The 23,872-nt window shown below is 39.1% G+C and overlaps 2 protein-coding genes across 3 annotated transcripts in view; both read left to right on the top strand.

The window, feature by feature from the left end:
- Nucleotides 1-6,755: 6,755 nt before the first annotated feature.
- On the top strand, nucleotides 6,756-22,064 carry opn4xa (opsin 4xa; the record flags this gene model as incomplete). The annotated part of the gene is made up of 11 exons (XM_080046610.1): nucleotides 6,756-6,889; nucleotides 12,480-12,613; nucleotides 12,969-13,172; nucleotides 13,289-13,460; nucleotides 14,323-14,484; nucleotides 14,774-14,881; nucleotides 14,960-15,137; nucleotides 16,043-16,180; nucleotides 16,286-16,610; nucleotides 19,753-19,875; nucleotides 21,961-22,064. The coding sequence occupies 11 exons, from the start codon at nucleotides 6,756-6,758 to the stop codon at nucleotides 22,062-22,064; spliced, it is 1,782 nt and encodes a 593-aa protein (XP_079902736.1).
- Nucleotides 19,754-23,872, top strand: part of pdlim5b (PDZ and LIM domain 5b) — a 40,802-nt gene continuing 36,683 nt past the window's right edge. The window contains exon 1 of one of the 2 annotated variants that reach the window (XM_080046698.1): nucleotides 19,754-19,875. The gene's annotated coding sequence lies outside the window, so the exon portion shown is untranslated. The remainder of the gene's footprint in view (nucleotides 19,876-23,872) is intronic. The other variant, XM_080046699.1, reaches the window with a different exon arrangement.

The following is a 23,872-nucleotide window of genomic DNA, read 5'->3' as shown; positions in this document are numbered from 1 at the left end:
AGCGGTAGCCTACTAAAACAAAGTTTACTTTGCCTCACCAGCATTATCAGATGACCATTATTCATCTGAAATAGTCATTATTTACAACAACATAAACACATTACCTCATCGTGATCCATACTAACTGCCGTCTCTCGTTCATTCGCTTTCTGTGAGGACACGTAATCTTTCAGCTCCGTGAGAGGTGACACTGCATCAACTCATTGCAATCAGGTGTGTGTAGCACTGACTGGCATTAGTTGATGCTGTGTCACTAACCACTCTCACGGAGCCGAAAAGAGTCCGGTGCCCTCACACTTTCAACACACGGACATGCACTATATTGCTTCCTGATCATTTGAATCTCGCACGCCCGGCACGAGCTAGAAAACAGCTTCACGACAGCTGGCGTCGTAAAAATACTACCGCTTTTGTCCAAAGGGGACGCCAACGTGCCATGTTACTCGTAGTGGCTTTAAGACCTAAAATTACAATTAGAAATGGCATTGTGAACACTATTAGCTTATTATTGCCTGAAGGTGGTGTGTTTTCCTTATCTCGTCTTCTCGCAAGTAAAGTCCTCATCTGACCTTTGTTTTAGATGTTTCTTTACATGCAAACATACTGTATGTATGTTTTTTTTTTTTTGTTGGCATTTTCAAGCTTTTTATTGATAGTACAGAGTTGAAATGGGGAGACAGAGAGAGAGGGGGGATGACATGCAGTAAAGGTCCACGGGTCGGATTTGAACCCGCGACCACTGCAACGAAAGCCGGAGCCAATATGGTACGCGCTCTATCCACTACGCCACCGGAGCGCCCCAAACATACTGTATGTTTACATGCTGATCGCCCCGCAGACTCTTGGATTGCAATTCATAAATCATTGCTTGTCTCTGAAAATCCTTGAAGGCAGACAGTGACAAGCTTTCCCATCCTCTTCACACCTCAGAGGGAGTGACGGAGGTGACAGACCATTTTGACAGTAATTGGATTGTTGATTGCTGTAGTGAGGTCACCTCAGGGCAAAACACATCCTATTTCCTGGCCTGACTAAAACAACTGACAGTAGTTTGCGTCACAGAATGGTTCTCTTTTAGTCCCATTTAGCTATGATGCACCCCTAAGCATATAACTCCTTGCTGGTCGACAAAGGAACACGGTCACTGCACAGTCACATCCTCCACTAAAAGTGTCTTCCTCTAGGGGATGGAAAAGTCAGACAGAGTGGCTATACAACAGGGTTTGCCACACAGTTCTGCCTTGTGAGCACATCATCTCAGTATAATACACAACAAAATTCCCCTTAAAATATGGTTCAATATATACATCACCACAGAGTTACAGTATGTTAACACCTCTCAAAAAAATGGAAGATTATTAGCTACAATATGGTTTGTTTGGCTATTCTAGTGGTTTGCATTAAATTGCTTGTTTATAACACTTGGTTGGGGTTATCTTGGCATGGAAATATGTCAGACTTTATTTTCTGGGTGAAGTATACAGAACTACTGAAAGCTTTCTTTGTCTTATGTCATATACAGAAAACAGATACGGCTTTTACCATGAGGCTAGATGACCCTCCCAGTGAATCAGCTGGTCATTCCAATGTTCTAAGTGGAGTATACAAGTTAGCATGATCAACCAGAATGACACACAAGATGTACAAATAAATGCAGCAAATGCAAAGAATGACTTGTATCTGCCCGCCTGTGTGACTCTGTCAGAATGTGTTGTTGAGAAGCTAACTGGTTGGAAACTAGCGTATGTTGATAGGTATGTTTCCCTTGCAGAGTGCAGTGACCCAGAAGTGTGGCGGCTTACAGTCCTCTCAGGAGATGGTATTTGGACGGAATCTTCACTAAAGAAATCCTATTTTATAAGCCGCTGCATCTTCTGAACCTTTTTTTCCAAAGACACACAACTCCTTTGCCGGGTGTTATGGCATTCAAACAAAGATTAAACTGTAGTAAAGGATAACAAATTAGGGTAAAAGGAGGCGCTACAACTGTCTGCTCAGTTGTGCATGAGATGATAAACATTGGGAGGCATTTATCTGAGTGCTTTTCTCAGGATTTTTCCTCACACAAGGATGAGCAGTGAACAAGTCTGATATTATGTCCTTTAAAAGGTTTGTGTTTCTCAAAGCCACAGAGCTCTCTACGCAATTCTCCGATGGAAAGAAAAGCGCCAAATGGGTTGTGTAGCCTTTCTCACCTTACATGTCCTCAGCTCAGGGCATGTGGTTACATATAAAGTTGTGCCCCTAGCAATCGGCATAATAGTAGATGCACAGATATCACTGCGTATGTAAATAACTTTGCAGAAGACTGAATTTGCCTCGAATCGTTCAGGGGAATTGCTGCAATGGTGCAACATGCAACTGGTATTTCAACAATGTTTCCTAATGAATAAAATGTATTCATTAGGAAACATTGTTGAAATACCAGTACTATGACATTTATGCGATTAATCGCAAATTAATATTTTAATCGTTTGACAACACTAGAATAAATACAATCTTTCTTAAAGTATTTACAATAGTTGAGTTTTTACAGCTGTTACCCATGGAGCGTCCTAATATATATTATCTGGCCAAGCATCTTACCACCCTCTGACACAGCATATGCCACACACGGACGTCCTCATGCATGCCCACACACACACACACACACACACACACACACACACACACACACACACACACACACACACACACACACACACACACACACACACACACACACACACACACACACACACACACACACACACACACACACACACACACACACACACACACACACACACACACACCGCACACTTGTTTGATCGATGCATTGTGCTACATGAGAGCTGTGTGTGATGGGCAGCCAGCAGGGGGATGGGTCAATGTGCTGCTGCTGCTGCTTCGCTTCCTATCCCTCCTGTGAATTATCATATGCTCTCAAACACTGATGGCAGCAGCTTACCATTGCTGCACTGCATGAGAGGATCTCAATCTTACTTAAGGATTAAGAGAGGCAGCCATCAACCTTATCCATTTAAAAACCTTAACCGTGGTGGATTTCTCACTAGCAGTCTTACAAGCTATGAAGCTTTAGTGTCTCGGATCCTCTACAAAAAAAAGAGGTGCCCTAAAGCGGAAGCGGTGGCTTCACTCTCTGGATAAGGTACAGTAATGCTTTTGATAATATGATGGCTTGATTAAGTTTGCGAAAACAAAACAGAACTTTGTCAGAGCTTACTTGGTGTACCAGTCTCATGTGTGTGTCTTATGAGGGGAGAATGCTTCCTAAATGCAGTCACTAATTTGTTGTTCTTCTCTAACCCTCTTCTCTAACATAATTATACAGTAATGTTGATAAAAGCAGATCAATATTTGTTAAATGTCTGCATGCCGTATGTGTTTTCAGAATGGTGTTTGATCGCCTGATACTTTATCTCAACAATAAAACACCTTTTTTAACGACATCATTTTTTAAAATATATTTAATTATAAAAAATGGAGGAACATTTCAAATAAAAGCTGGCTATTCTCTGAAAAGGATTATCTCTAGATTGTTGATTCGTACAAAGCTATGTGTAATGCCAATCAGTACATTTGTCCAGAGAATTTCTTGAAGTAATTTTCCAAAATATCTGTAGTTGTGTATTTTATAATCCAGTTCCTCGGAAAATAAAATCAATTTACTTAGAACGGTACATGGAGCAGAAAGGCCCTGCTCGGTTTAATCATGGCTTACTCATCTTCATCGATCCATTTGCTTTATATGAACATGAATTTCGTATTAGCCATTTCTGAATGAACACAAGCACACAAGCACACCTGATGCACCTAGCCCAGTATGACATTTTCCCAAACAGGGCTTTCCATGTTGGCTGTGAGCACAATCACACTTAATCAGATACGCATTTGTTTTAAGGGCCCTTAGCTTTTCATATGAGATAATGGATTTGATGCCCTTTGATAATGAGGGGAAATAAGGGGTTACTGAGGGTTCCTCCGATGCACAATGATTCACTGAGCACAGCAAGAGCCCCCTGTTTGGACTGGACACTGCATGTTCATGTTAACTTCACCATAGCAGGAAATAAATTCTGCCCCCTCTGAACACATAATTTGGTTTGTTTGAATGTTAAATATTAAATATTTGTTTATGCAAATATAATAAAAAGGTGCAACATTTTAGGCATAGCAACATGCTAACATGTTTATTATGTACATGTACAATGATTCACATTCACTACCATCACTCAGCTAAATTTTGGATTACGCACTGTGAGTCAACACAACAAGTTCTTGTTCTCAAACACATTATTAATGTGCTACATGACATATGTTTCACAGCATCTTCTGAAATGGAAGTGGTAGAGAGCATTGTGTCGTACTCTTTTCTATAATGCAGAGCAGCAGCAGACAGAAGAGGATTACATAGTATGATTAATGCTAATGTTAACATTGCGTGACTCAATATGCACCCGTGATCCATCACATTAATAAAGCATAGAAATCCTCTTATAATCAGGTCTGGAGCCGAGCAATAGCCACATCGAACAGCATGTGAAAGTCCATAAACGCATTTTCATTATAAAATTGCCTCGACTTAATCACCTCTTTAATACATTTGACAGCACAGCAATCACTTGCCATTTTTGCCGGATTAAGAACGTGCTCTTACACTTCTACGTCTTGCCTGTCACACTGACCTCCATTTTAAACAATACTGTATGTTGCCCTGCGCAACTCATATTGTGACTAATACATAGCAAACCCATTTTAAAGTTTGGAATGGTTAATAATTGATAATAAAAGGCACTGTCATAAACCTTCTTCTATAAGCTATTACATTTTTTTTTAAATTACAAAACAAACGCAAAAACAAGTCATGCTTGCTCTTTATTTGTCACGTAGAGTCAGTGTATAAGGTGAACTGGGAAAGATTCTAGGGGCATTACAGATCAGCTTGGAGAACATTTTAAGTATTTGAACAGGAATGAGTTTTGTTTTCATGTGTCAGGGTTAAGGGAAGTGAACACCAGTCCCATGCCATTCCTAACTAAACATTTTGGAGAATAATCGAACAAGTGACAAACTGAAATGCTTAAACAGTGGCTTAAACAAGTGGAATACAGCTGACACTTGTGATGCACCATTTCGTATCTTAAATATCTAGGGGGAGGTGGGGATATAAAGTGTGCCGCATGTGCACAAGCCTGCTCCCACAGATGGGGACACATCCCTAATGATCGGTTTGCTCACTGATTCAACCTGCTCCACCACACCTTTGACCTATGAGTGAAAAGGATGTGCAATTTTTCTGATTGTGCTAATAGGCAGTTCCCCAACAGCAGCTGTCATTTTGCTCAGCTGTGTCTATTTACAGCACTTTTATGAATTCATCAGTACTAAATTATTGACCTGATGATTGTGACTTTAATTGGTATTTTACTAATGTTTGTGTCCTACATTTTCACTCTGCTTTAAGGTTCATTACAGGAGATGCTTATGACACACACCATTGTGTTTTATATGAAAAGGTTGGGTGGTCCTCTCTTAAAGAGAGACGTGATGCACATTGGCATATTTTTATATGTAAAGCCCTGACCGGAAAGCTACCACTCTATTTGACAACAATGCTGCATATTTCAGATGGGCTTTATCAAACCCGCTCAACTGAAATACTCATGTTTTATGTTCCATACGCCCGGTCTGACCTTGGTAAAACTGCTTTTAGCCACAGTGCCCCTGACTCCTGGAACAGCCTACAACATCAAATTAAAATAAATACACTCATAACTGTTAACCGATTTAAAGTTATTATTTTGAATCAGCCCCACTCCACTTGTAACTGTTTTAATTAGGCTATTGTTCTGCTTTATTCAATTGATCTGAATGTTTTAATTGTTGTTGTCTCTTTGTAAGCTTGTTGTGTATTCTCATTGTATATTGTGTATTTGTAATTGACTCGACGTCATTGTAAAAGAGGGTAACCCTCAATTGATCTTTCGAGAATAAATAAAGGAAATGAATGAATTTGTGTGGACTGCAGATAAGGCAAACAAACAATCATTGAAACTTACAACCATATTTAAAAGTCAAGGGATCAGAGTTGTTGAGATATTTCTGTTTGGACCAAAATGGCTGACCAACCCACCTCAGATAGACTGACAATTGCTAAAAAGTGCTCAGGTGGATGGCTTTAAGGCGTTTAGCACTGTTTTGTGCTAAACTAAGCATTTTAGCAATTGTCCAACAAACTAAACAGACACACTGTACAGTAATGCACACACTAGACCAGTATTGACTTTCTTAGAGCTTATGGATACACAACCTACCTATCTTGTTATGGTGCTCAACAGAAACCCCCCAAACCCCAAATTTCCTGTTCAAAGTTCTCAAAGTTCACAGCTGAGTTTCAAGACATCAGCAGTGAACTGGAAGGAAATGCAGGGATTTTCCCAGATTTCCTAAATGAAAAAACAGATGTGGTCAAAATGTGAACATATTGGTACAGTTATAAAGCCAAAAAAACAAAACATAAGAACAAAGGATGTGATCAAAAAGTACATCGAAACCTCAACTATGAAAAATGGATTCACCTCAAATTACTCGTGTTATGCCTCCAGACATTTTAATTGTTTATCATGATCAAGTTTTTACATAATGCTAGAGAGTGTAGTGGGTCAGAGTGAAAGAGGAAGTGTGCTGTGTGAAAGTCACTAGGACAATGGTGTACATAACCTGACCTGTTGTGTGTCTTTGTTGTCACAGAAATGGATCTCGAACACGGATTCTATCGGCAAGTGGATGTCCATGACCACGCTCACTACATCGTTGCCTTCTTCGTCTTTGTTATTGGAACAGTGGGTGTCACTGGGAATGCGTTGGTCATGTACGCCTTTTACTGGTAAGTGAAGGGGTAATGGTGAATGTGCTTGTCAATAATTGTTGATTTAATGATTACATTATTCAACCGGTTGTGAGTTACTACCACAGGGCGAGATCACTCAAAACAAACTACTTGTCAAGCTTAAAACACTTTACAATTCTCATTTTTGAAATTACCATTATCAATTTCACACTTGATCCTCCCTCAAGGCCTTGTTAAAATCTTTGGTTAATATTTGAGAAAGTAGTCCGGAAGAATAGGCGAATTTGTTTGTGAACTATTGTTCCTGTAAAAATAAGTAAGTAAGTAATTTTACTGTTTAAAAATAGTTTTAAATGAATATTGGTCATTATTTTGCTCTTACTAATCACTTTTGTGTTATTAATGTTACATGAATGCCCATTTTTAAGAAGTGCTTACAGATAATACCTTACAACTATGTCATCCTTAGTAGTGAATATTAATTCCATCAGTCAATGTAAGACATATTGTTAACGTTGCTCTTTTTTCAAAGCTATTAGAAACTCATTTTAACCCATCGTTAATGCTCTTGTGAAAACTTTGATAGAGTTTAACCATTCAATTAAAATAGTCCCAAAATATTAACTACTAGAATAGTGCATTGGCAAATAACCAGGGACTGATATAAAAAAAGACAAGATCAATAAGTTAAAAAAACAAAACATTTAACATTTTGGATTATTTCATCGACAGCAGTTACTAAACAGACTAAGTAATAATAATAATAACAATAATATTAATACACTTTATTCGTATACCACCTTTCATAAAAGAAATGCAGCTCAAAATGCTTTACAATTTAGAAATGATATTCATGCACTACATGAGTGCTTTACAAATTAAACAGGAATGGAACAAATATAAAAACAGGGATTGGAATGTCATGAAAGGAAAATAAGATTGCAGCCATAAGGATAACAGAGCCTTTTATTTTCCCACCAGACACAGATTCACCACCGGTCTTGATTAACCAAGATGCGCCTCTGTCTGCCTATCCCACAATGTATTCCCACGGGTTTAACCTCACTGTGTGTCCTTTATGTGTTGGGTCCAACTCAGAGGCAGAGTAGTCCCCCGGTTATAAACCACCCAGTTGTGGCGCTGTGTGGTTTGTCTTACAAAACACACACCAGTCCTATTGTCAAGTCTAAATATCTTATCTAAAATGAAAGAGTACATAGAATGAGAATACAAAATGTAAAGAGAAGTGCAGCAGTGCGACGTAAAGAGTTTCAGGTCTGTGTAAGCCCCGATGTGGCTAATTGTGATAATGTGAACATGTGAGTTTTTAGCTTTCTTTTCAAAAATATTTAGTGAGCTGGCTTCCCTGATATCTGCTTTGTGGCCGAATTAACAAAGGCTCATCCACTTATTTAGTGCCAATATAGTTTAAAGCATCAGGATAATTTGGTTCCGCAGAGATGTAGAGTTGCTTGTCATCTGCATAACTATTGAAAAAATACATTGTGCCATTATGTTAAGAAGTGGTTGGAGACACTATTTTTAAGCAGAAATATCTAAAAAATTATTTAAAAAAAAGTAGGGGACCAAGGTAGCTTCCTTGTGTCACCCCAAAACAGCTGTTATGTTTCTCAGACACAATTTCTCAAGATGATTGATTTAGGTGTCATGGTCAATCGTATCAAATGCTGCGACTGAGAACTTAATTTCATCAGAATTTAGTCCGAGGTGGCTTGTTATTTTAGTAAGAGCAGTTTAAGTGAGGTTGTAGTTTCCTAAGCCTGACTGAAATTCTTGCTTAAGAAAGGACTAGTATCGGACTGACAACTTTGGGAATGAGCAACATGATGGAAGTGCAATCAGCCAATCATGGTATGATGCACCTATATCTGATATGGAAACAACAAGCCTCGCTTAGCCATCACGTTTTTGCACGTGAACTACTCCTATGACCAAATTCTGGGAAGTCAGGAACAAGGGCCAGGCTGGACTGTGGGAGCACAATGCTCTACTGTTCAAGTTCTGCCAGGACTCCAACCCAGGGGAGGAAGCTGTTTGCCTGAGGACTGTTTTGTTAATAGCCCCTTTCAGAGTATATTATATATTATATTACAGAATGTAATTTACATCAGGTTGATGTGGATGCTGGTTGAGGTGAAGCTAATTTTAAGATTGACATACTGTACTGTTGGGTTATATGAACCTACTATATATAAGAGAGCCCAGAAGAGAGCACTCCCATCAGGGTAGACCAATGTTTCATCGTGGGATTAAAGTGATCCCACAGAACAACGTTGTATTGATATGCACTGACCTTTTCCCTACTGATTTTTAAATGTTACTGAAGCTCAGGGTCTTCCAATTGACTTCTATATGTCCCATAATACACTTACTTTACATAATGCAACTACATTCTCAACTAAATAGATGCAAAATTGAGTGCACGTAATATTTGTTTTGCTTTATATAAATGGTGTTGAAACCTGAAGAATTAAGCAGCATGACTTGAGTGATGATGTCTGACCTATTTTTGACACTGCTGGGAGCAAGACTTTGGTAGTCATGTCTGAATGATGTGAATGGACACATGGTTCAGCACAGTTGACAGCCATTAAACACTTGGAATAATTGGCGTATCTGCATTGCATTTTAGAAAAACATTTCAGGCATATACATGAGAATTAATGATCATTTGTTGTTCTGTTTTTTTCTCTCTTGAATCTGATTTGAATATCGCTGGGCTACTCTTTCCATTTAACATATATTTCGAACCAATATGTGGGTGATGTAAATAACTGCTTCTTTCCAATCGAGAGGATATGAAAAAAGAGGAGTTGAAAAGACTAGGAAGTCAATGTAGTATACAGTATATGCTGGTATGTATGATACACATAGTATGGTTACTCCTGGGTATATAGTATTCCACTAAATCTGGTGAAAAAAAACAAGTGTTAGGTAAAATTCCTGGCTTGACATGTTTTCTGCATTAAAGCCTAACCCCCAGTGATAGACAGCTCTCTCTGAGGTCACATAACTCGATATCTACTCTACTCAGTACACACCCACTCACCTGCATGTAAACATGCAAACACACGAACTAGTCTGCCTTTTGTTCTTTTCACATTTAGTATCATTGTGTTCAGTTTAGTTGGAACAACAAATATTCATCCTACACCTGTATCCCTCTACTGCCTATTCCTTTTAAAGATGAGTATAATGTAATACATGTGGGTAAATGCTCAATGGCACACAGATTACACACTTCACAGATGAAAGACATCAAAGGCTGCTATAAAGGGTTGATATGCGGAAGACTGCATTTACAAATGGTGGAATTAGCTTAAGGTGATTTCACCCGTTCAAACAAATAGAGAAAACCCTCTCCACAGTCCGGCACTCTTTTCTCAGTGTAACAAACATGTGAGCTAAAATGTATATCACTGTTACCAAAAAACAAGTTTGAGGTGTAAAGTTATAGGGACTGTCCACGTCATCAGTGGGCCTCTTATAAGCTCTTTGTATACAATGTACTCATGTACAAAACTGTATCACAGGTTTGCATTAAGTGAGACTGTATGAATATTAGGCATAATCAGTTTGTCCAAACAGATGCTGACACAGTTCTGGTTAACACATAGCTGATGAAGTGTGTGCAAATTTAGCTGATTTTATGTGTATTTTGTTTCAGCACATGTTGTGTCTGTTCAGTCTCTCTACTGGAAAATAGAGAAGAGCAATGATTTGAGTAAAGTTACAAGGAGTTGCTGTCAGGGACAAGGCTGTAAAGCTTTGATTGCACACCATTGTAATGTATTTGGCTCCAATTTAAATAAAATAGAAAACATATGTAAATATTTATATAAGCATTTGGCTTATGCGGTTTAACCTATGACCCTCTTTACAATGACTACATTTAAATGTAGTTTGTAATTACTTTTCAGACTTCTATTGATTAAGTGTCTGCTTTGACTTACTCTTCTTCATCACGGCTGTAACACATCAATAACAATTGCTGTCATTGTCTTTGTTGACTCTGTCTTCTCTGTACAGACTAACAGGTTTTGCATCCACTTAGGAATCTGGTATTAAATTTGTGCTTGTGTCAGGTTTCCGGGAAAGACAGACAAGAACCCAATTGCACGACACAGGAAACAGTTTAGATTCAAAAACAGATTTAATGAAAAGTGGATGACAAACCAGGTAGTAACACAGCGTGGCAAACAAGTCCAGTTGGGGCAGGCAAAAAGGAAAGTCCAAGGTCAAAAACGGGAACAGGCAGGATCAGAATGATATGGAATAAACTCAGAACGCTGGAAAGCTGGGTGAAGGCACTAAGCACAATCTGGCACTGACTGATGGAACTGAACTGAAATATATACTGGGGCTGATTAACTGATGAGGAGCAGGTGAGTGTGGGGCAGGCCAGGTGAATGTAATTAACCGGGAGTGCAGAGCAGGAGGGAGTGGCCGGGTCTGAAGTGACATGAGTAGAAAGTAAAACAGGAAAACAGACATATGAAAACAAACACAGGTTGCGTTCCGAATCGCATACTTTCTACTATATAGTATGTAGAAACAAGATTTAGGATGTCCCGATTCTTATGGCCAGATTTAGGATGGTTAGAAGTACCCGGATGTCCTACTTCATGCGGCCAAGATTGTTAGTGTTGAAAAGTGCATCCTATTTGGGCGATTCTGACCCACAATCCAGTTCGCACGTGAAGTGACGTAACATCGACGAAGCCTCCATATGAAAACAAACGGGGATGCGACGGATATAAAAGCAAGAGGCAAGATCAAGGCGCAATGTTATGATGAAATAAGAGAGTAAACTATGTCCCAATAGTATGCCTACTGCATCCTAACTAGATTCTTTTTATCGTCGGATGTAGTATGTAGAATAGAAAAAAGAAAGAGTATGCGATTCGGAACGCAACCTAAATACTGGCTGAAGTTGTGACAGCTTGTGTTCCTCTATTGTACGTGTACAGGACATTGTCTATGAATTGCAATCAATCTGTGCTCTAAACTTGCATTAAGCAAGAGGAATAGCAGTAGAACAATAGTATAATTGAAAGTGAGTGTTTGGATTTGCCATTGTTATTGATTTCCACCCCCAATGTTATGGTGATTAAGATGGACTTAAGTTCAGACGGAGTAGGATTTGACTTATTGGATGGACATTGCATTGGCCAGGGTTTGCATCTCTGCCGATCTATATGTCTGTAGACCTCTTTGGTGTCATTTAGAAAGTAATATAAAAAACAACCTTTCAAAACAATAGTCGTCTCATTGTTATTAAACCAACCACTAGATTGGAAATTACTAATACAACACTTACATTTCTGCAGGCCCACATAAGTCCCACATGATAGCAAACTGTAGCAAAAATCTGTTGATATCGCTTGGAAACCAGTTCCTCCCACTACATCTGATCTGAGTTAGAGCAAACGATACATAAGACTCACAGAGGATGCGACAAAATGTGAATCTAAACCACAACAACATTTTTACTGTGTCTTAAACAAGCTGTTACTTCTGTAAATCAATTCTAGAAATACTGGTATACCAATGTGAGTTTCAACAAAAACTTAATTTAAGACTTTTCAATCCTCATGTGTTTCAGTAACAAGAAGCTACGAACTGCGGCCAACATTTTCATCATGAACCTGGCCATCAGTGACTTCCTCATGGCGATCACACAGTCACCCATCTTCTTTGTTAACTCCCTTTACAAGAGGTGGATTTTTGGTGAAACAGGTATTTTTTTCCCACATTCATACAAGTATGCACACATGGTAGTAAAGTTACATTCTCCATGTTCATGTATGGAGCTATGTATGAATATGAATACAGTCTTTTTCATGTCCCAGAATTATGCATGTGTGTTATTTAAGAATCTGTGGCTGCTGTTAGTAGCCTATGTTTAGGCATAATTAATGAATGTAATGTATGTGAATAATTGGAAGACCCTTAACCTAGGAACCTGATCAACTCGACGTCTGATACCAAACCCTTTCTACATGAATAGAAAATTGCAAATTGGAGTTCTGAGAAGAATGAACGCAATAAATGGAAAGCTTTCTTGTTTCTTTTCTTTTGTTTTGCTTGACAGGCTGTAAAATGTACGCTTTCTGTGGAGCTTTATTTGGAATCACTTCCATGATCAACCTTCTGGCCATCTCTATAGACCGCTACATCGTCATCACCAAGCCTTTGCAAGCCATTGGGTGGACCTCCAAGAGACGCACATGCCTCATTATTGCCCTAGTCTGGATTTACTCACTAGCCTGGAGCCTTGCACCACTTTTGGGGTGGAGTAAGTAACTTATTCTCTCACCTCCTAACTCTTTTTAATAAACAATCCTCTTTAAAGAAAAATATTTAGAGCCAACACTTCCCCCTCATCTATTTTTTTGCCGTTTCTCTCCCCAGGTTCCTACATACCAGAGGGCCTGATGACCTCATGCACATGGGACTACGTAACATCTACCCCTGCCAATAAAAGTTATACTTTGATGTTATGCTGCTTTGTATTCTTCATCCCTCTGGCCATTATATCCTACTGTTATCTATGTATGTTCCTGGCAATCCGCCAAGCAAGCAGGTGATTGAATTAATATAGGTGAATGTGCAGCACTGAATGTTCATTTACTGTAACACTTTTTTTTTAACTTAATTGGAATTCCAATACAAAGAGAAGACTTAATAACTGTATAAAAAAGAATCACACTATTTGGGCTGAGATGAAAATGACACATTTTCACATCAACAATCTGTTGTAATGTATTTTATAAGGATGTTAGTTATGGTGGCTTCTGCATAGCTCGTAACTCCCTGTAGTTTCTCCCCATTTGAAAGTTTATTTTTGTGTATGTGACATTTTTTTGTTGGATTTTTGGATCCCGTCATCTCTTCCCTGACCACCAATATACCTCTGTGTGCTACATCTGTAACTGCTACTATAGTCCCTTGTCTTTTCAGTGGTAGCGTCAAACACTGAATCCATAACAGGCCATCCTATTCTACATGGTCCTTCAAATGCATCCAGTGATCAAGCCCTTCTATTGCTGTACTTTGGGGAACAAAACCAAGTTATTAAGGATTCAGTGACACACTACAACTCTGTAGGCGGTGTCCTTCAAAAGGCATTGGTGTGTTTCAAGCATCCTTAGCATGCTAGCCTGAAACCATTTGCCTGTCCTGTCTGATTGTGTTACATCACATTTAGCTTATTTCATAGAGTTTTTTTCTGCTACTGTGTTGTGAAAACGGATTGTTTGCCATCATTATGGATAAGGCAATCCTCTTAATCCTGCCTCAATCAATTCAAATATATCAGTTGCTCCTTCAGTTCTGTATAGTTTTGTTATAAAAAAAACTGTCTGTTTTGTAAATTGAATCTAGCCTCTGAATAGACTCGTAAATTGGCTACACATTTCCTTTATTCCTTCTCCCTGTCCTAACAGAGATGTGGAGAAGTTGGGGTCTCAGGTGAGGAAGTCAACCCTGATTCAGCAGCAGTCAATCAAGACTGAATGGAAGCTGGCCAAGATTGCCTTTGTGGTCATCATAGTGTTTGTGCTTTCCTGGTCGCCCTATGCATGCGTCACCCTCACCGCCTGGGCTGGGTAAATATACACCATGACGAGGGCTTGCTTCTCTATGCTCCAATACTTTGTTTTTACCCCAGTAGACATATTACATGTGTTGTATACAGACAGTCCCTGGCGTAAAACATAAAGAATTCTTGCTTGCATTGGGTTATTCATTTCAGCCATTAACCATGAACTTTATTCCACCTCTAGAATATCATTTTATATAGCATGATTAAATGCTATGCAAAGGGGTCAAACTACAGTACTATACTATCAATTACAGGGGATGTACAGCTATATTCATTCGCTTGACACCTTTCAGATATGGAAGCATCCTCAATCCCTATTCCAAAGCTGTCCCTGCTGTTATAGCCAAGGCATCGGCCATCTACAACCCTTTTATCTACGCCATCATTCACTCCAAGTACAGGTCAGTGCAGTCATGCAACAAATCAAAGCGTGCAAGAAAATATAGAGGTTTTTCTGAGAGTTCATCATTTTTCCACAGGGACACCCTAGCAGAGAACGTTCCCTGTCTACACTTCCTAGCCCAGGCCCCAAGGAGGGGCCTGGGTATATTGGTGTCACACAGCGAGTCCTCCTTCAAGGACTCAATGCTGAGCAGGCAGTCATCCGTCTCCCATACTAAGTTTCACCAAGTTTCCTCCATATCCACATCGGACACTGTGAGTTTAAGTTGTGCACAGTTGGTGGGTCCGATATCAAATGCGCAGAAATGTCCATATAACGCTAGAGTGCATAACTTTCATATAGATAAATGTCAGTTACATTCAAGCCATTGCTAAATCAGTTGACACAAACTTGATTAAGCCTATCAGCTGCACACAACTCTCTCTGTATTTCTCAGTATGGCAGCGTTTACAAACTAGTGTCGCCCCCCGACACTGGCGCAGGAACTCAGAAAAATCCCAATAATGCACACACAATGTCTAAGTTGTTGATTGAACTGCTTAGAAAAAACCTGGATGTACAGCAGAAGGAATACAATTCATGCGTGATTAGGTTTACATCATGTAAATGCACCGACAGTGTTGTTGTAATTAATCTGAATTCCTCTTGCCGATGAATGACGTTAGACACTAAAGCTTTAAATACAGTTATTTTGAGAACATTTTTAACCATGTTTTGGTTTAGTGAATATGTCACAGAAATCTTGTTGTTATGCAATGTAGATATTAAATGACTAGATTTGCCAAGGAACTGTATAGATGTAGAACTGCTGCCATATTTCTGGCCCAAGAGAGACTCTAACCCTCTTAGGAGTCACAGCTTTAGATTTGAAGTACAGCTCCTTAGTAATGACAGGTGTTAAAGTGTGAAATCAACATTATTTTCCTTACCTTCAATGGATATTCACTGTTGGGTTTGCTAGATGATTCTCAACCTTAGAAACAAATACATAATCACAAAGATAAAGAGCGGTCTCTCTCAACAATTTTTGAATCAGGAGATGTACTAATTCGTAGTCAGCCATTGTTTTGGTGTTTATGTAGCAGTGATACAATTACAAGGCAAATAGAAGTTGTCATTCAGGGCCACATTAATATCAATGTGCATGTATCCTTTGCAGATGATTTGGAGTGATGTTGAGCTGGACCCTGTCAGCCATTGTCTGAGTTCCAGTTATTCCCTTGGAACTCTGAAAGACAAAGAGTATGACTCACTGGCTAAACAGACCAAGGAAAAGAGAAGTAAAAGCCAGGAACAGGTAAGGTGGGTTCTCATTACTTTATTTGTTGATTTTGGATTAATTTATTTGTTCATTTATTTCCGAATAAAAGGCCTAGATCATGTGCACTACTGTCTGTTCTAGACTCCCATCTCAGAGCAGGGCTCACTGAACAAAACTGAACATTCGACAACTGAAATATCATTTGAGTCTGTCAGCGCAGTGCTGCCCTCGGCCTGGCAGAGAAGAAGGGAGGAGAATCCTGAGAGCTGGACTAAAGAGAAGAAAGAGGGAGAGTTAGAGGGGGAACATGAACAGATAGAGGCTCAGCAAGGGAAGAAGGAGAAAGATGAGGAGGGGTTACAGGTCCTCATCCAGTCAGACTACCTGGACAACACTGTGTGTGAGCAGCAGTCCCATGCCTTCAGCAGACCAAACTCAGAGGCACACCTTCTGGACCGGGGCTATCGTGAGGGAAAACAGAGCCCACAGAGCAGACAGAAAGAGCTGGTTCTCGATTCACAGTCGCTGGACAGTCAAGTTCAACTACCGTATTTGATTTTGTGCAAAGATTTCTCTCCTAAACACCAGGGAGATAAATGTTGAATATGTATTTCTCTATGTGGCTGTGTTACTGTGACAAGAGTTAAAAGGAAAAACAAATCTTCATGTAGTGCACCCAAATACACTTGTATATAGGTTTGTGTGAAACCATACACACAGCTGTTTTAACAAATAATCCTGATACACATCACCCCTGTTCAGGTATGCTGTTGACAAAATAAACCAATTGCAATGAGGCAAGTCCTCACTGCTATCAACACTACACAAACAGATGTATTATGGACTTTTAAGGAGACCAAATATTGTCTATTTCAGAATTGATATTATTTATGTACATTTTTCCTGAGAAAGATTATTTTGTAAATGTGTTTACTTTGTTATAAGGCCTCAGCATTGCTCAACTGAATAGCAATGAGAATATTTGGTCAGGATTTCTTGTTAATGCCATGTCAGTGATGCACAATGAACACAATCATTATATTTATAAAGTATAAAGTGCTGTATCATGAGTTTACACACTTCAGTAATTATGCGTTACATCACTTACATTCACTGCAGCTACTACTACACTTGTTAAAGAAGGGTTCGTCAGGTAAACTTTTTATATGGTTCTTTGCACATTGTTGTACACAATATTCCTATATCTTGAAAATAACACCACCATTTAATTTGTAATAAATGGTATCATACTTTCAAGTTCCATGATGTAGAATATATAAGGTATATAGTTATATGTGATTTATTTTACTTTGATGAAAAGTGTCAACAGACATTAATGAATAAAATAATTATTTATATTTGATTCATTTTCCACTCTGTTGTCAGCATTTGTGCATATATTGTAGGAGCTTGTCTAAATATAGTAAAGAGTCTGGGGAAAAGAGCATGGGATGACGTCTAACAGATGTCCCACACTGGATTTCAAACCAGGACACACAATGTATGTGCTCTGAACATCTGAGCCACTTGCATGACTATAAGCAGAAGGATGCTGTTGTACATTATGCATATGTTTTTAATTTTTACTTATATGATCATGTAATCACATGGTACAGCTGCCTCAGAAGTTGAAGGGATTTATATAGAATGACATTAAAAGTGTGTTCTTCCTTCACATTCAGAAAAGCCCCCTTTTGAACTGCCTTTGATCTTTTATTACAGCATTTCCTCAGCGAATTGCTTATCCAGTGATGTAAAAATGATCTAAAAGGCATGAACCACAGTCCTAACATAGATAACTAACACATATCCGTAGTTCAATAGGATTGTGCAGGGGTCTTTTGCTGCTGGGCTTTCAATCAGTTTCTATATTGACATGACATACATGAAGCAGAAAGAACGGCCATGAGATCAATGCTGCAGAATGTAAACATCCGTAGTTTGACTGGCTACACACAGTTAATGGAGATCTGTGGTATAGGCCAAAGTCAAAATGTCAGTGCTAAAAAATGAAGATTAAGGACTTTGGTCCACCAAAAAAATGTGCCGTGTTTAAATGCTGTTGCAATTTCCCACGATTCCGGGATGATTGGATTCTTACATATATATAGCTGCAATAGTGAATTGTTTTTACCATTTTTTCTTATAATAGTTTAAATGTTTATCTATTTGATTTGCCAATAAAGTTGCAGATACATTTCCTGTGGACAGCTAATCGATTAAATGACTGAATGATCTGCATCCTTGGGTAATCTTATGTGCTCCATAATTTCAATGTCAATCTGCCCGCATTTGTGTATGATATTTGTCTGTATTTAGAAATATTGGCCTGACGGTGGTGCTAAAGGAAAGGTCCAAAGGACAAGGAATATCCAGAGCAAACTGTATGTATACTGACATTTTTAAATAATCTTACTTCTTAAAACCATCTTCTCAATAATATTTTGCCTTATTGAGTCATATATTTTTTGCCATGAATTGGTAACAAAAACACATGTATCTATATTTCAACTGACTTTCTAAATGTATGTTTTTAATCAAAAAAACGTACACATCTCAGTCATTTTATGTTCTTCATTGCCTTAAGTTGGCTATATGGATCCTCAGCCCCAGGCTAGATAACATGTCTAGCCTGTCTAAAGAAAACTGACTGACGCATTTGTGAGGCATGAACCTAGCCCCAGGCCATGCATTGCACAGTAGCTTTAAATCCACTGAATTTGCATAAACTGTGAAGCATGCACTTTATTTGCTGACCACCAGAGAGCATACCAAACCTATGGCACCACAATCTGGGTAAACATTAAAACCTGCTTAACTGCCAAAGAAAGAGAGATAGATAGATAGATAGATAGATAGATAGATAGATAGATAGATAGATAGATAGATAGATAGATAGATAGATAGATAGATAGATAGATAGATAGATAGATAGATAGATAGATAGATAGATAGATAGATAGATAGATAGATAGATAGATAGATAGATAGATAGATAGATAGATAGATAACAAGTGCCATAGGTACAGTCAGAGTACCATACACTTCCCGAATAACAAACGTTTTACAGTCCAGTATGGCTTGTGACTTGATTCTTTTTGAGATCAACTATAGATATATTCAAAAGAGAGAAAAAAACATGCAGGAAGGTTTTAGTCACCAGGTGGCATAATAATGTGATTTTGAGGAGTTCCAGAGATGCTAACATTGTAAGAGTTTGTGTAACTCACTGTTCCCACAGCTTAAGGCATATTAGATTTAAGACTTTTGAAAACTTTTTTAATGCCACTCTGAATAAAATTAACGACCAAACAGGGACATTTTCAGATAGGTAACCTAATAGAGTGATTTGGTCCCTTTAGCAGGCCTATTAGGGCTGGGATTCATTGTCCACCCCAGCAGGGCTAGCCAGCATTTTGAGCTTTAGGCTACCTCTGGCAAAGCAGCTTCAGCCGTAGTTAGCTAAAATTACACTTGTTGCTCCACTACAACTCACCTGTACTTTCTGGCCGCTTGACAAGCCCATGCCTGCTGCAATGATGCGCGCGCGCGTACACACACTGACACACTCTTTGCTCTGAAGTGTGAACCCTCCTACCGGCGGACAGATGGGGCTGGCTTATATGCGGAAGTTTCAGTTCCGCAGAGTCCAGTTCACTCCGAAACCAAGAGCAGACGGACTAAAGTCACGCTTCTCTCCCTAAACACCAGACCCGGCTTCACAAGGCAAGGTGAGTAGCATACTACTCTACTTTACATATAAGAACTTTGAAATAACAAGACAGGGAAAGTTACCGCTCGTTTAGCTTCAGGCGTTTTACCGTTGTATGTGCCCGTTACAAAGTTACACATTTAAAGAACAGTGGAAAATCAAAGTTTGTAGCGAGTCTATAACTCAAAACATGCAAACGACGTATTGTTGCCCCTAACAAGAGTTGCGCATTTGTTTTCCTGGGCTTTTAAGCGGTATCAAGTGGGCTAAAAAGTATATCAGAAAAGTGCACTCATGTGTCAGACATGTGCTTTGTGTCACACCCATTGACAAATTAAGGTTCAGTTTCCGTGAGAAAAATGACAAGAGTGAGACGCTACTGTAGGCTACGTCCTCAAAAACATGTCCCCAGACTACAACCGAAGCAAAAACTTACTTTGTAAATATTACTGTGATGTCTTTTACTGTGACATCACAGTAATATTTACAAATTAAGTTTTATTTTAACCCTATATTTCTCTTTCTGTGATGTCACGAGAAAGAGAAATATAGGGTTAAAAAAACACTTTTTCTGCCTTTTCTCAGGCTAGGATGAACCGATTTTAATTTTGTTTGCACATTTATACTACATAGGATCTCAGAATTCAATACACCTTCATATTCAAACTGGTGAAGTAGGCCTTTAATTGATTTATTGCTTATCGCGACAGGCCTAGTCAACTCTGCTATTAGATTAAGCAAGTTCAAATGAACATTTTCCTACAATAACAAATGTCTGTGATTGTAGCTAACTTGGCCAGCAGCAGGTCCCATACGTGCTGTGCTGAAAGCTTGGTGTTTTAATCTTTGTTTTTGGTGTGAAAGTGCTGAAATATTTAGTACATAAAAGGCCCATTTGACAGGAACAGGAAAGATAAGGCCCACGAGGAAAATAACCAGGATTATGCTCAAACTAGTGACGAGAAAGGGGAGGGGGGGGGCTGATGATGATGTAGTGCTTGCTTGTGCAGCGCTCAACCGTTTCCCTGTGAGTGAGAACATTTAAAAGGTGTGTCTCCTCGTGTCTATGCAAGCAGTGATATCATTAGGGATTGCAAAACAAGCAGGGACATGACATGGGCCTTAATGCTTGTTCTCACCATATTAGGAAACATAAATGTGACCGATACGGTGCAGTCTATCGCGTGCGGCTCAAGCATCAACTTTACTGAGAGAAGTCCCAGTTGGTTAGGAAATGTAATACTGAAAGAATCTGCGGGGAACAAATGACATAGTTGTAACAGAGCTGTTCAATGCTTTGTATTCCTGGAGGGTCTCTCCTCAAGCCGCGGCTTTGGGCTCAAAGATCTTTTGATAAAAACCTGACGGTGGCTGTGTCCATTGTGTCCCGCGTCACCCTAGAAAGTAGAAATGTTTGTCAGCATTTCCCAGTTCATAGGTGTGGACTCAAATGAAGGGGAAAACAAAGCTTGAGGCAGTGGCAAAGATGTTCCTTTATATTGATGTTAGGACATGAGCTGCCATATGACTTTAGATTTAAGGGATTGTTGTTGAGCTTAGCTGCATTGGGTTGCAGTAAAGAAAGATAGGTTAACTATAATGTTTTCTTATTATTAAACCAACACATGTGTTCTAAATGACTTTTGTGTGTTTTTCTTAAATTATAATAGTTATGTAGCAATCGCGATGAGTTCAAATAAAATGGGTGAATTTTTTGGGAGACAATGAATGGGCAAAATATTAGGTTAGGCCTTGTCATTCTCCCTTAAAACAAACTTCTTGGGCTCAACCCTACAGGTCACCTTGAAGAAGCAAACAGCTGTCTTTAAGCGGTTGCCATGTTATTATAGACTTGCATATTCTGCGAGTGTGTATTTGTGTTTGTGTGTATTAGTTTGATTGTGAAATTGTGTGTTGTATTAATAGTATAGAGAGTTATGTGCTCTTTGTGTTGCTGTCCAGGTGTACTGTTTTCACCTCCTCCCTATCACTTTCCCAGCACGTGATTTCATTTCCCACCACGCACGCACGCACGCACGCACACACACACACTCTCACTCACACCTCCTGTGCTGGCTTCTTTAAAGAGCATGTTCCCCTCCAGGCGTGATGGTGAGACACCACATTGGCCAACCCTTTGATTTATTTGTGCCTGGTACATCTGACCGACCAGGTGACGGGCTGCAGCAGGTGGTGCTGCGTCCCTGAGGGAAATTGTGACCGTGTCATGACTTCCACACAAATGACATGCCTTTGGGATGAAAAGGCCTCATTATTCATGTAATACAGTCATCTGAAAAGGAGGCTTACTCTTCAATTCACCCAAACCCCCAGCACAAAAAAATGTCTGAATATTTCCATTATTATTTTTATTGTGCGGCTTTTCATTGCAGGCATTGAAAGATTCACATTGACAGATTATTTCAGGCGATGAAAAAAATGAAATCCATTTAACCAAAAGAGACGAAAAAAAGTAATGAAAAGGCAGATATTCAAATGTCTGTCATCAGACTCATGAAATCCCTCAATTCATCCCTACTTTTCTTTACCTTATTTTCCAATTTGTTCAACAGACACACCAGACCTTTAGTTCATCACATGAGTCTTCACTTTCTCTGGATCTCAGTTGCTCGCTAATGTTAAAAAGCTAAATTCTGATAACGGCTAATAATGCACTCCTCTGTTCAAAGTTAGTGCCAGCTTTGCCTCTATACATTCCCCCCATTTTCCATTTAATTGCAATGTTCTGTATGTGACATATTGTGGGCTGGCCTGTGATGTCATGTTTTTATGTCAACATTCACCCTTCCTGTTGGGCAGGTCAAAGGAGATTTATTTCCGCATGATGTGTGTGTTTTTCTCTCTTCTAAACCCTGTGCACACACACAGGCAGATCCACTACAGCCTGTTAGCTGAATACTCATGCCAAACAAGTAAAGTGTATTCCGCATATGGTAGGCCAATTTTCTCAATAATCAACCCTAATAAATATAATAATGCACTAAATCTTAACATATGACTGCACTTAACCCCAATCTCCCTTCCAGCGAATAGCTTGCAGCTTTAATTTTTCTGTGGAAAAGGAATGCATGACAGGCAGCTTAGACCAGTGAAACTTAATAGTGCATGAAATATTGTACTGCACCGAATAGTCTATATGCTGTGTCTCATTTGTTGAACTGTCGATAAAATTTGGATGCACACATGTATTCTCATGATGTGATACTTGTATTCCATGAAGTAATGTGCAATGAACCCCAGGAAATTCCTAATTACATTTTTCTTCTTCACATATCTCTTCATGGTTCTCTTAAGGCCCTATGTGTAACGAGGACAAGGATATCTTATGGTAAAACTATGCCATTGACTGTGTACAGTAGGCTGGCATACAGTATATCCATTGTGTTACTTTCTTTTAAATCGTTTTTTTCTCAGTCTGTGGGTACAGCTGGCAGGCCATATTTTGAACATGCAGTAGTATCAGTGAAAGAACACTGAAATAGAGCATCCAAACTGCATTTCTAAAGTCGCTGATCTAAGATACAGTACGTTTAAGGTAAACAAAGTGTCAGTGCTTCCGTGCTAACTACTGTAGCCTATCGCAAGCCCCATTTCCAATTCACTGGAGAATGGGCAGGAAGCTGGTTTTACGAAAAGAGTCAACACATGTTTAATGAAAATAGGGGAATAGTTTTTATTTTCCATTGTTATCAAATGATAGAGTGGGGTAATCCACACCGAAGTGTTCATCATAGGATATTAACACTCTCTCTTTGGGCAGATCTTTGACTTCCTGTTGCATAATAAATCCTGCAAGGCGCGCCTCATTATGGTTTATCTCTTACTTCTTTGTTTGCCATCCTGTGTATCTGTCCACTAGTATTTGAGAGGATATACTGTGAGTGTGATGTATTAAAAAGACACTCAAATGGCAGCAGTGAGCTACGAATATGTATAGAGTCACTGTTGTAGTTGAATTGAGATAGCCTCAATGTGACCAAGGAGTGAATTCTTGT

Source organism: Ammodytes marinus (assembly GCF_949987685.1).
Source record: "Ammodytes marinus genome assembly, chromosome: 18".
Taxonomy (NCBI): Eukaryota; Metazoa; Chordata; class Actinopteri; order Uranoscopiformes; family Ammodytidae; genus Ammodytes; species Ammodytes marinus.
The sequence above is the reverse complement of the archived record's forward strand: the minus strand, read 5'-3'. Positions and strand labels throughout refer to the sequence as shown.